The sequence below is a fragment of the Microtus pennsylvanicus genome, chromosome 2 (assembly GCF_037038515.1).
Source record: "Microtus pennsylvanicus isolate mMicPen1 chromosome 2, mMicPen1.hap1, whole genome shotgun sequence".
Taxonomy (NCBI): Eukaryota; Metazoa; Chordata; class Mammalia; order Rodentia; family Cricetidae; genus Microtus; species Microtus pennsylvanicus.
This window is the reverse complement of record NC_134580.1, coordinates 4,266,866-4,279,443: the sequence shown is the minus strand read 5'-3', so window position 1 is coordinate 4,279,443 and position 12,578 is coordinate 4,266,866. Positions and strand designations below refer to the sequence as shown.

General features: G+C 56.2%; 2 protein-coding genes across 2 annotated transcripts; both read left to right on the top strand.

The window, feature by feature from the left end:
* Window positions 1-663: 663 nt before the first annotated feature.
* On the top strand, window positions 664-4,003 carry Naprt (nicotinate phosphoribosyltransferase). The gene is made up of 13 exons (XM_075963498.1): window positions 664-983; window positions 1,121-1,248; window positions 1,336-1,418; window positions 1,534-1,664; window positions 1,750-1,865; window positions 2,215-2,411; window positions 2,486-2,626; window positions 2,915-2,999; window positions 3,094-3,174; window positions 3,270-3,372; window positions 3,449-3,603; window positions 3,691-3,798; window positions 3,889-4,003. The coding sequence occupies exons 1-13, from the start codon at window positions 764-766 to the stop codon at window positions 3,949-3,951; spliced, it is 1,611 nt and encodes a 536-aa protein (XP_075819613.1). The 5' UTR covers window positions 664-763; the 3' UTR covers window positions 3,952-4,003.
* A 1,944-nt stretch (window positions 4,004-5,947) lies between these two features.
* Window positions 5,948-10,604, top strand: Mroh6 (maestro heat like repeat family member 6). The gene is made up of 14 exons (XM_075963497.1): window positions 5,948-6,235; window positions 6,459-6,611; window positions 6,791-6,945; window positions 7,504-7,621; window positions 7,779-7,963; window positions 8,049-8,186; window positions 8,317-8,431; window positions 8,513-8,656; window positions 8,736-8,909; window positions 9,143-9,310; window positions 9,545-9,664; window positions 9,887-9,989; window positions 10,083-10,148; window positions 10,281-10,604. The coding sequence occupies exons 1-14, from the start codon at window positions 5,948-5,950 to the stop codon at window positions 10,508-10,510; spliced, it is 2,157 nt and encodes a 718-aa protein (XP_075819612.1). The 3' UTR covers window positions 10,511-10,604.
* The last annotated feature ends 1,974 nt before the right edge of the window (window positions 10,605-12,578 follow it).

The window sequence follows — 12,578 nt, the reverse complement described above, 5'->3', positions numbered from 1 at the left end:
CTGAGGAAGGATGGGGTTTCAATTCCCAGCTCACAACCAGGTGTAATGAACTTCAGCTCCAGGCAATCTGGTGCCCTCTTCTGGCCTCTGAGCTTTAAGTCTGCCTGTAGTACAGAAGCACCCACACTTTTTTCCTTTCTTTTTGAGAATAAGTTTTGCTATATAGCTTGGCTGACCTGGGAATTGTTAGATTGCCCCGTGTCTGCTTCCCCAGGGCTGGGATTAAAGACATTCGCTACCACTCTGAACATAAAGTATCTTAGGACTTTGATTCACTATGAGCCTGGTAGCTGGGTAGAACAAACGTGCTTGGGTTCCTGACACACCTGAAAGGTAGCTCTGGCCTCGAGGGGGCTACTGGTTTTCCAGGGAGATGCTCACAGTTCTGTAGGTAAGCCTATTTGCCCAGCCCTGCTCCGGGGCAAAAGGCTAGGCTAAAGTACAATCTTATCAAGTACTCTAACCCTGTTAAGTTTGGCGTTGCTGTTTTGCCTTTGCCCCTGCTAGTTAAGTCCACTACCCAGTAAGAACCATTCTCAAGGGCAAACAGCAGAGTCAAGGAGGCTGGGGTAGAGGTAGGCGGGTCGCCTACCTGGCTGGTTTGGGTCCCTGCACTAGCAGTGTTTAGGTGGCTTGCCCCGCCCACTGCTGCCGGGAAAGGCCCGCCTCTGGGTCGGTTAGTTCCCTGGATGAGTGCCCTGGGGGGCGGAGTAGGGCGCCATTAGCCTGGCTTGTCACGCTGCGTTTACGGTACTGAATTGCGATGGAGAAGGACGGCGAGGGGCGCAATGTGGTGCGGCCACTGCTCACCGACCTCTACCAAGCCACCATGGCGCTGGGCTATTGGCGTGCAGGCCGGGCATGCGAGGCAGCAGAGTTCGAGCTCTTCTTCCGCCACTGTCCGTTTGGAGGCTCCTTTGCCCTGGCCGCCGGTCTGCAGGACTGTCTGTGTTTCCTGCGTGCCTTTCGTCTGCGGGACGCAGGTAGCTCCGCAACCCGCACTGATGCTCCTCCGGCTGGGAGAGAATCCCGCTCCCGTGCCCCTGACCTCTGTCTGAGGGGGCCTGCACTTGCCTGGCCAAGTCCTCCCCCAGATCATACGTATTCTCTCTTCCCCCAGACGTGCAATTCCTGGCTTCAGTGCTACCCCCAGACACTGACCCTACGTTCTTTGAGCATCTTCGGAATCTTGACTGCTCTGGGGTGACGGTGCGAGCCCTGCCAGAGGGTTCTCTCGCCTTTCCTGGTGTGAGTGTCCTGCGATCTGGGTGGGTAGATAAAAGGTGGGAGGTGATCCAGGAGGTCCTGCTCTGGAACTAATCACTCGTCCCGCAGGTGCCACTGCTGCAGGTGTCCGGGCCCCTCCTTCTGGTACAGCTGCTGGAGACTCCCCTGCTGTGTCTGGTTAGTTACGCTAGGTGAGCGGAGTTCCTGAGAGATGCAGGCAGTCGGAAGCTTGGCGGGGCTAAGTCGGTACACTGGGGTGACTCTGCAACTCTCACCTGGGCTCTCCTGGCCTGTCACTTTCCACAGCCTCGTAGCCACCAATGCTGCTCGACTTCGCCTAATTGCAGGGCCTGATAAGAGACTGCTAGAGATGGGCTTGCGGCGAGCTCAGGGTCCAGATGGGGGTTTCACAGCCTCCATTTACAGCTACCTGGGCGGTGAGGCCGGGAAAAGGCGTAGGTTGGGGAAGGGAAGGTATCAACATTCCTGGAGTCCCCTAAGCCCGCCTGCGTTTTTACCCAGGATTCAACAGCAGCAGCAACACACTTGCTGGACAACTGAGAGGTGTGCCGGTGGCAGGGACCCTGGCCCATTCCTTTGTCACTTCATTTTCGGGTAGTGAGGTGCCCCCTGACCCGGTTAGTACTGTTTTATGTTGTGTCAGGGTTCTGTGCAGCCCAGATTGGTCTTGAAATCTTGATCCTCCTACCTCTGACTCAGTGTGTACAGTGTGTATCCATGCTGGGCCCTATCAGTCAGTACCTTTCTCAAGCCAGCTCTACTCTAGAGGACAAGATCTCCAAACCAATTCTTACCCCGGCTAGGGTGGGCTGGCCCCTGCTGTATATGCTGGTGGATTGGCATAAGGCTGTACTAGAAAGCTGGCATTACATGGCATCACCTTTGTCCTCAGGCCACGATATATTAGCCACTCCCAGGTTTTACACTGTACTCTAGAACCATCTTTTATCTAATCTCTTTCTGCAGATGTTGGCTCCAGCTTCTAGTGAGGGCCCCACAGTGGACCTGGCTGCCAGTGTAAATTTGTGGCTGAAGCGTGTGTGCACCTACCTGGGACTGGAGGTGCAGGAGCCGCATCCAGGGGAACGGGCAGCATTTGTGGCCTATGCTCTGGCTTTTCCCCGGGCTTTCCAGGGCCTGCTAGATTCCTACAGTGTGCGCAGGTGAGGTATGAGCATTCTCTCAGGGTGACCTCGGTAAAGCGACTGAGCTCCTGATCCTGTTTTTCTACATGCAGGAGTGGTCTTCCCAACTTCCTGGCAGTAGCCCTGGCCTTGGGGGAGCTGGGTTACAGGGCAGTGGGCGTGAGGCTCGACAGCGGTGATCTGCTTCAGCAGGCCCAGGAGATCCGTAGGATCTTTCGAACTGTTGGTGCCGAGTGAGTTCCCCATGAGGGGTGCCGTGTGCCTCCTAGAAACTCCTTGTGGGAGTCCCAATGAGATGGGATTTGGACAAGAGGGATTGTCTCTCCTATGCCAAGACCATGGTCCTATTTCGGGGGCAACTGGAAAAGCTCTGGGAGGGAGGAGTAGGGTAGGACCACCAGGGGTTCCTAAGAAAAGGGTGAATATAGGCATGGCTGATGGGGAGGGAGGGATCAAGGAAAGAGGCCAGGGTGAATCAGGAGCACCTAAGGGGGTGCTGCCTGTGAACCCATCACGTACAGGTTCCAGGTGCCCTGGCTGGAATCCGTTCCCATTGCAGTCAGCAACAACATTGATGAGAAGGAGCTAGCACGGCTGGCCCAAAAGGTAGAGTGGAAGAGGGACAGGTGGAGGGTAGTCTAGAGGGCTCTGGCACTCTGCAGGTGGCAGCTGGGCCCACTGTCACCTCCTCTCCCCACAGGGCAGTGAGGTGAACGTCATTGGCATTGGCACCAGTGTGGTCACCTGTCCCAAACAGCCTTCTATGGGCTGTGTCTACAAGGTAAAGAGAGTGTTTGGCCCCAGGTAGGGCAAGTCTGGAAGAACATGGATGGCAGGGGACAGGGGTCCAGCTATCTGAACACCCTGCCATTGCAGCTGGTGTCTGTGGGAGGCCAACCTCGAATGAAGCTGACAGAGGACCGCGAGAAGCAAACACTGCCAGGGAGCAAGGCTGCCTTCCGGCTCCTAGACTCTGATGGTGACTTCCTCTACTTCCCTTTTGCCCCTTTTCAAGTCTCCATCTCCTAGTTGACATTTTTCTTGCTTTTGCTCAGGGTTTTTCCTAATGGACCTACTGCAGTTGGCAGAAGAGCCCCCACCCAAGGCTGGGCAGGAACTCAGGGTTTGGCCCCGAGGGGCTCAGGAGCCCTGCACTGTAAAGCCAGCCCAGGTGGAACCACTGCTGCGACTCTGCCTGCAGCAGGGACAGGTGACTGCCCCTCATCTGCGTCTTCACTTCAGCTGAGCTCTGATCCCTAGCCAGCATCTCTAACCTTCCCTTTCCCCTCCCCTGCAGCTGTGTGAGCCGCTTCCATCTCTGGACGAGTCCAGAACCTTCGCCCAGCAGTCCCTGAGCCGCCTCAACCCAGCTCATAAGCAGCTGCAGAGCCCCCGAGTGTATCCGGTAGGCCTATAGGTGGCCTCCCTGTGTCCCGTGTGCTCCCTGCCCCACCCCCAGCCCCAGCAGCTCAGATCCCTCTATTTCTCTCTGCAGGTTGCACTGTCAGAGAAGCTTCAGGCTCTAGTGGACAGTCTTGGTGCTGGAGGTCCCTTGTAAAAACCATCGGGGTGGCGAACGGCCAGAAATAACATGACTCGCTGTCCCCACAACTTGTCGTGTGTCATTAGTTCACGAATGTCTACTACTCTCTTGACTTCTAGAGCCTGGAATTGTGTTGAGGTGGTTCAGGAACTGCTGGGTGAAGGTTCTAGACTCATCCGGAGATGGAAGTGGCTCACACAGCTGCAGGGGAGGGAAAAGGGAAGGGAGAGATGCTGGCTCGGGATCAGAGCTAACTGGGCGGGGAGTCAGGCATACGAGGAGGCACAGGTCCACCCAGCATGTGGGAAGGCAGCCATGGGGCTGGACTGTGGAGACCAGGTCTGAGTGGACAGCACGACCCTACGATGCAGAAGGTTTATGTTTACCTCTGTTTTGAGGATGTTTCTGTGAAGGCCCTCACCTACTAGAAGGTTGAGATGAGGTGTCAGAGTCGCATAGCCTCAGGCTCCCACATCTACTAAGGGCAATGTCCCTCATCCATATATCCCCCCATCTCAAGCTTCCCACACCAGCCCTGCATGATCACCTATGATATGTCAATCAGGCCCTGGCTTTGGGGGTGTCAGCTTTTGACCCAATAACCAAGGAAGGAGGAGAAGATGGAAAAAGCTGAGGTGCCGAGGAGCTGACTCTCTGAGAGCTGGCGCACAGCAAGCGAGGCAAGGCTGGAGGAACTGCCTGGGAGGGGTGTCTTAGTCACCGTCCTGTTTCTGTGAAGAGACACCATGAACACTGGCAACTCTTGTAAAAGAAAGCACTTCACTGGGGGCTTGCTTACAGTTTCAGAGGTCAATCCATTGTCATCACACTGAGGAGCGTGGTGACACACAGGCAGACAGTGCTGGAGAAGTAGCTGAGAGTTGTATAGAGAGAGAGACACTGGGCTTGGCACAGGCTTTTGAAATGTCAAAGGCCACCCCCAAGGATGCACTTCCTCTAACAAGGTCACACCCACTAATCCTAATTCTTTCAAATGTGCCACTCCCTGGTCACTAAGCGTGCAAATGTGTGAGCCTCTGGGGGCCGTTCCTACTCATATCTCCACTGGAGATCCATGGCTTGGCAGGAAGCAGAGATGGGGCTTGGGTAGCCTGAGGTACATGGTTCTGAAGAGGGTGAATGCCCGGGTGAATGCCCATTCCATGGAATACTTCCACACGCATTTCCGCCTCTCCAAGCAGATTGTCAGACCAGTTCATCCAGCTCCCCTGGCTTAGTTCTGGGCAGTGCCTACAGTGTACTTGGGTGGAGAGTGGGGATTTAGGACAGAGGTCGGGTCAGCTCTGGGAGCATGAGCTTGGAAAGGGATCCGCCTAGGCCCGCAGTATACATACACACTGCCTTAGCAGCCATGGGGAAACAGTCTCAGCCGAGGAGTGGAGGACATACAGGGCGTAAGACATACCACCTCAGAACTGGCAAGGATACAGAGTGGCCCACACCAACAACAGTGGGCACTTGCAAACATCCTTAGGAGGCTTTGCCTGCCCTCACCCCATTTGCTCACACCCCAAGTACCTTAAGTTCAGAGATGATGACAGTATCCGACCACACCCATTCCCAGGATGTCTGGCTGTGTGACAATACAGGGGCCTAGACCGGCCCCTGACCCTGCTAGAGCCTCCTCAGAACGATCTCAAACTGCTCCGGAGCCCTCCCCAAGATAAGAGGGGCAGGGAGTTGGCTAAAGACCTTCCTCCTCTCTACAGTCCACATCTACACGGGCACTGGTGGGCAGAGCCAGTCTTTTTGCCATTCCACGTAACTCCTGCAGCCTGAGCAGAAACCCCTCACAAGCCCATGCTAGGATACCTCTGTGATTTCCCCAGCCAACCACTGGCACTTGCTCAGACACGCATGCACGTCTATGCCCACGCCACCACGCCTGTCTGTAGGCCCGCCTGTGGGCCCGCCCGGGGCCTGATTCTAGGTCAGATCTAGGCACAACTTCACGGGAAGAGTGGTAGCAGGTGCTGCTGGTAGGAACACCATGGCTGGGGGTGTGTGGGGCCGGGGCCGAGATGGCCCTGTGGGGTCCCTAACTCTGACAGCTCTAGCTGAAGGAATCCGGGCTAACCAGGGGCAGCCTGTGGGACCCTCTTCTACAGGCCCTCAGGCTGAGCCCCTGGAGGTGGTACCTGAGGCTGAGACCTACATTCAAACACTCACCCCTGCCTCTGAGGCCCAGCCTGGGAATGAAGTGCAACCCCCTACAGCGGGCAGTGAGAACTGTTCCCCACAGGATGTCCAGGAGCCAGGCCCCGAGAGACCCTACCAGGTGAGTACTGGGTGATGCAAGGTTTGGCTGTCGTTTGCTTAGGCACTGGAAAGACAAGTGGTACTGGAGCTGGGGAAACTACTGAGGGTAAAAGCAGGGGAAAGACCATAGAGGAAGAGGGTGTGTAGCCATCTGAAGGATGAGGAGACTGGAGGGCTAAGGAAGAAAGCTGAGCTAGGCTTGGGGACTTCATAAACTCCATGTTCCATACCCCCTTCCCTAGGCCTCCCAGTATCCCTGGGAGGAAGGAGCCTTGGCAGACCTTGCCTTGTATACAGCTGCCTGTTTGGAGGAGGCTGGTTATGCCGGGACCCAGGCAACTGCGCTCACTCTGTCCTCAGCCCTGGAAGCCCAGGGACAACGACTGGAGGACCAGGTTAGCATCCCCACTTCAACCTAGAGAATCCTACAAGCCTCCCTTCTGGGTAGGAGGAGAAGGCAGCCTCAAGCACACTCCCCCTAAAGGCTGCTCTGACTAAGTGGTGCCGTGCAGGCAAGAGTTTCCTTTTGGGTTAAAGGGACCCTGACCACTGACATTTGGTCCCTTTTACCCAGGTCCACAGTCTGGTGCGTGGGCTGCTGGCACAGGTACCTAGCCTGGCAGAGGGGAGACCCCGGCGGGCAGCCCTCCGGGTGCTGAGCGCACTGGCTCTGGAGCATGCGCAGGATGTGGTGTGTGCTCTGCTACCCAGTTCACTACCCCCAGACCGGTAACCTGCCCCGCCCTCCCAGCTGTGCGGCCCCACGCGGCTTCCTTCCCCCTTCCCGCTTGATTGCTTGATGGTAGAATCTGGCCCCTGATGCACTGAGCTGTAAGGGAGCAGGGCCTCAGAATCCCCTCCCTTGATCGTCGCTGCCGCCCTAACCCATACCCGGGTTTAGCTTAACGCGCGCGCGCACCCCCCCCCTTCCTGCTTTTTCCTGCAGATGTGGGTGGGATAAGAAATCAGGACGGCTTGAGCTCCTGGAAATCTCTGATTCTTTGTGTCATTTACCCCAGAACTTATCTTAGATTTATTCTCTACAATAATTAAAATAGGAGTAGTCGGTAGGTCTGTTTCCCTGTCCCTGACCTAACAGGGCTCAGTGTGGTCCAGATGGCTACTGGCCTCTGGGACTGGTTCTGTTGCAGTCTGCATTCGTTTTTTCTGGGATGTGGGCCAGTGGGAAGATGGTTTATTTCTGGAGGTTTTTCCTAGAGTCCGAGTGGTAGGCTTCCCCGAGAATTCCACACAGCTCCTCCTCACTCCGAGGCCCTTCACCCCCAGGGCAGCTGCTGAGCTGTGGCGAAGCCTGAGCCGGAACCAGCGTGTAAACGGGCAGGTGCTGGTGCAACTGCTGTGGGCACTGAAGGGCGCGGCGGGTCCTGAGCCTGGGGCACTGGCAGTAAGTGGCTCCAGGAGATGCCATAGGGGGTGTGGCCCAGCCACAAGCAACTAAAGAGTCGCTTTGTGCTGGTGGGACTCAAGTCACACTTGTGGGGGATGTCCTGCACACATTCACATTTGGCAGAGTTCCAAGGGTGGGCTCACTCGATCTGCAGGCCACACGCGCTCTTGGGGAGATGTTGGCAGTCTCTGGCTGCGTGGGAGCCACTCGAGGCTTCTACCCTCACCTGCTGTTAGCACTGGTCACACAGCTGCACGAGCTGGCTCAAGGTGTTCATTCCCCTGAGAGCCCTAAAGTTTGGGAGGCTTCTCACCGAGGGCCACCTCACAGCCACGCCAGGTGAGAAGGTACACTTGGGTGAGTGGGGGATGGGACAGGCCCTTCTTGCCCTCACTGCCCACCGCTCTACTGTTTCCACCTCCAGCTGCACAGTGGAGGCCTTGAAGGCCCTGCTCACAGGGGATGGTGGCCGAATGGTGGTCACGTGTATGGAGCAAGCAGGAGGCTGGAGGAGACTGGTAGGAGCCCACACGCACCTGGAGGGTGTCCTGCTGCTGGCCAGGTGAGGAGACACCCCAGGACAACACAACAGGAGGAGGCTCCCAGCTGGCAAGGTGCGGTGGTGGCATAGATGAGGTGGTGGGGATGAGCTCTTCCAAGCGAAGGAAGAGCTCCCTTTTATCCTTCTCCAGTGCCATGGTGGCGCATGCCGATCACCATCTCCGAGGCCTTTTTGCAGACTTGCTTCCTCGGCTACGAAGCACCAACGAACCGCATCGCCTTACAGCTATGGCCTTCTTTACGGGGGTGAGCCTGCTTCCCTGGAGTGTAGTGAGGGGTGACTGCCTGCCCAGACGCACAGATGCACTGACTATGCCTCTTGCCTAGCTGTTGCAGAGCCGGCCCACTGCACGGCTCTTACGGGAGGATGTCATCCTGGAGCGGCTTCGAACTTGGCAGTGCGACCCAGAGCCCACCGTGCGCTGGCTGGGCCTACTTGGTCTTGGCCACCTTGCAATGAATCGTGGGAAGGTGCCATTCTGGTAGTGCCGGGCCAGGCGGGTCCTAGGCTGTGTCTGGAAGGGTCCGGCCACAAGTCCTGTCTTTACAGATAAGGCACGTGAACACGCTGCTGCCGGTACTCCTTAGAGCGCTGGGCGAAGGCGACGCGCGGCTCGTGGGTGCTGCACTGGGCGCGCTGCGGAGGCTGCTACTGCAGCCGGGAGCACCCGTGAGGCTCCTCAGCTCTGAGCTGCGACCACGCCTCCCGCCGCTACTGGACGACGTGAGCAAAATCCTGCCCTGTGGTCCTACCGCGTCCCGCTTGGAACTGTCTATAGTTGCGCAGTCCCAACCACAGGCTCCCCCTAGGGTGCCCGCCCAGTTGCCTGTGGTCCTACCATCATATCGAAGTTTAATCTGAAGCCCTCTGATTCGGCCCCCGGCCCCTCCTTACTCTGCACTAATCTCCTCTCCCACGGTTTCTGCCTTGAGTTCTGACTGTATTTCTTCATGAAGGCTCGAGACTCAGTCCGTGCTTCGGCAGTGGGACTCCTTGGAACGCTGGTGCGGCGAGGTCAGAGAGGGCTCCGGTTGGGGCTTCGGGGACCCCTGAGGAAATTGGTGCTGCAGAGTCTGGTACCGCTGTTGCTGCGCCTACATGACTCCAGCCAGGATGCTGCTGAGGTCAGTGTTCTGTCTCATCCAGGACTTCCGCTCCAATCTTGTGGCCTCTCTGAAGGTTTTAAAGAAAAAAAGCCCTGGACCTAAAAGTCCTCGAGGTCCTTGTCTTTTTTCCCGTGGGCTGCTATACTAAGCGCCTCACCCTGGACTTTGCCACCCTTTTCTGGCCACAGTTCATTTTCTTCCGCCACTTTCCATCTTCTGGACCGCTAACCCTGCTTGTTTCCTCCATTCTAGAGCTCAGAGTGGACGTTAGCTCGCTGTGACCAGGCCCTTCGATGGGGCCTGCTAGAGGAGATGGTCACTGTGGCTCACTACGACAGCCCTGAGGCTCTAAGCCGTGTCTGCCACCGCCTGGTTAGTAGAGGAAGCACCCTGATGGGGAGAGGGTACGGTCTGCCTCTGCTCTCTCAGGATTCTATAGGTCACTCCCCCTCAAAACAATCTGCACCTGAGCTAAACATGACCACCGGGCTCCTGAGGCCTGTCATTCCGTAGCTTTTGTTCATGTGCCTGCTCCAGCCTCTTTCCCAGGAAGGACTGATCCTTCTGTGCTGTCATGAGCATTTGTGTTCCTAGGTTCAGCGATATCCAAGCCATGTCAAACACTTCCTGAGTCAGACCCAGGGTTACCTGCGGAGCCCACAGGACCCCTTGCGCCGGGCCGCCACTGTGCTCATAGGTGAGGCGGTCTTACCCACGTTGTTAGGGCTCCCAGAGCTGAGCCAGCCTCTTCTAGGGTTGGGCCAGACCTTACTGGTTTGCTTTGGTACAGGCTTCCTCGTCTATCACGCTAGTCCCAGCGGAGTCAGTCAGGACCTGTTGGACTCTCTGTTCCAGGGTGAGGACCGGATGTGCCATGGGGGAGAGTGCTGGAGAGATGGAGGGTGCTGGAGAGGAGCGGACAAGATAAAATGGGTGCGGGCCGGCCCCAGGCTCCTCTCGCAGGCATCCTAAACGCCCGTTTATACAGACCTAGGACAGCTGCAGGGCGACCCGGAGTCTGCGGTTTCTGCGGCAGCGCACGTGTCTGCCCAGCAGGTGGCGTTGCTTGCTCGGGCGCAGGTCCGACCACATCGCCCCAGCCTCTTACGCTTCATCCGCCAGCACTCATACCCTGCAAGGCCCCATCCACTCTATGACGATAGTCCATTCCTACGCCGGAGCCGTGCAAGCCAGTGGAACTGCCCTGAACCTCGGTGAACCGGGCCTGGTTTCCAGATGCATGGGCACACACTATCCATGTTGTCACCAATCCCTGCTCCAGCAGATCCGCAGAAGTCTATTCAAGCGTCACCCTGGGCCTGGTGCTGGACACTGGTGCTCACTGCGCTGTAACTACTTTCTATGGGCCCACCATGTGACAACTGTGTCGCCGATGGCATGTTCCATCTCAAGTCCCCTCTGTAGTCTTGGTTCATCTATTTATTCTCTGCCAGGTCAGTTCTGTCAGCTCCCTAGAGTGTGCCCTCTGCTCTAATTTGGACTTGGTACCTGTCCTGGACAGCATCCGCTTCCCAAGCAAGGGTCTAATGGAGGCACTGAAGTTGACGCCACCGTAGGCTGTCCTGCCCCCTTCCTAGGGTTCAGTATGCCTCGTCGTGCCTGTCATGGCTCTAGCCTGTCACCTCCGTTTCTTCTTCCACTCTCTATTCCTTACAACTGACCTGGCTTATGTCCCTTATGTCCTTGAGGTTATGTTGTCTAGAGGCATTGACCTGCTCTCCTGTCCATACGTGCTGTCCCTACTCCTTTGGATAACCAATCCATTTCCTACCCACCTGGACAATGGTGTTCTCTAGAAGGTATTTCTAACATCCCTTTGTGCTGGAGAGCCCAAGCCAGGATTGCACCCGTGGGTTGAAACATGGGAAGCAGGCACTCTGCACCCACCAGACTGTGAATGGGTATGTCATTACCCAATATCCTCCTGTACAGGACTCAAATGGGTGGGAAGGCATAGCTGGATAGACAGGAAGAGCCAGCCATAGTTGTGACCTCACCCCTCCAGGCGCTTGGCATAGGCAGCTTCCTCCTCTTAGAATGCCTACCCTGGAATGTCCTCAGGCTGCAGGAAGGCCTCCTCACAAACACAGGATATGCACAGGGTGATAATGAGGGGGGAGCTCTTTCCCCACCCTGGAGTCCCTTTGGGACCCTCTTTACTTAGCATCTACATGGAAAGTGTTCAAAATAAACATGAGTGGCTGGCAGGGGTTGGCCAACTTTCTTAGAAAGTGGTGGGAAGAGCTGGACCCTGCACAGGATCCAGCTTGGCTCAAGGTGAGCAAGGCAGTATGCAGCAAGACTCATGGCAGGGGCCGGGGAGCTGACTCAGTGGTAAAGGGCACTTTGGATGCTATAGTTCCAGCCCCAGGACTACCAACTTCTCCTGCAGAAAACCCTCCCACTGCAACTCTGGCAGCTAGGGGCTAGAGTCTGACCTATGCTCTCTCTCCCTTTCTTTTCTTGTTTTGTTTTGTTGTTTTTGAGATAAGGTTTCTCTGTGTTGCCCTGGCTGGCCTGGAACTTGCTAGGTAGACCAGGCTAGCCTCAAACTCATAGAGATCCACCTGCCGCTGCCTTTTCTAGTGCTGGGGTTAAAGGTGTACAACACTATTCTTTGTTTTGGTGCCCTCCCTTTCCACAGAGGCCTCATTGCAGGCCCAGTCGATCTCCTGTTTCAGATGCTCTCCTGTGGATCCTTTCACTGGTGATCTCACTGGGTCTCCCACCTGGGCTTTGGGTGTAGTTGGCAAGATCTACCTATGCTCTGCCCTCCAGGACCTAAGGGTGCCGGAAGCCTTGCAGTTGTACAAGGCTTTCTAGGGTCTGGGTTGCTTCCGTACTATTTATTCACCCGGGCTTGCCTTCCAGGAGTTTTTCAAGGACTTCTGGGTAAGAAGGCTATTCTGCCTAGTTTTATGTCAACTTGACATAAGCTAGAGTCATTTGAAAGGAGGGAACTTCAATTGAGAAAATGCCTCCATCAGATCCAGCTGAAGGGCATTTTCTTAGTTAGCAATTGATGGGGAAGGGCCCAGCCCATTGTGGGTGGGGCCATCCCTGGGCGTGTGGTCCTGGGTTCTATGAGAAAGCAGGCTAGGCAAGCTGTGATGAGCGAGTCAGTAAGCAGCACCCCTCCATGGTCTCGGCATCAGCTCCTGCCTCCAGCCTCCTGCCCTGTTTGAGTTGCTGCCAGCCCTGACTAAAGACTGTCACCTGGAAGTGTGATCTGAAATAAACCCTGTCCTCCCCAAGTTGCTTTGGT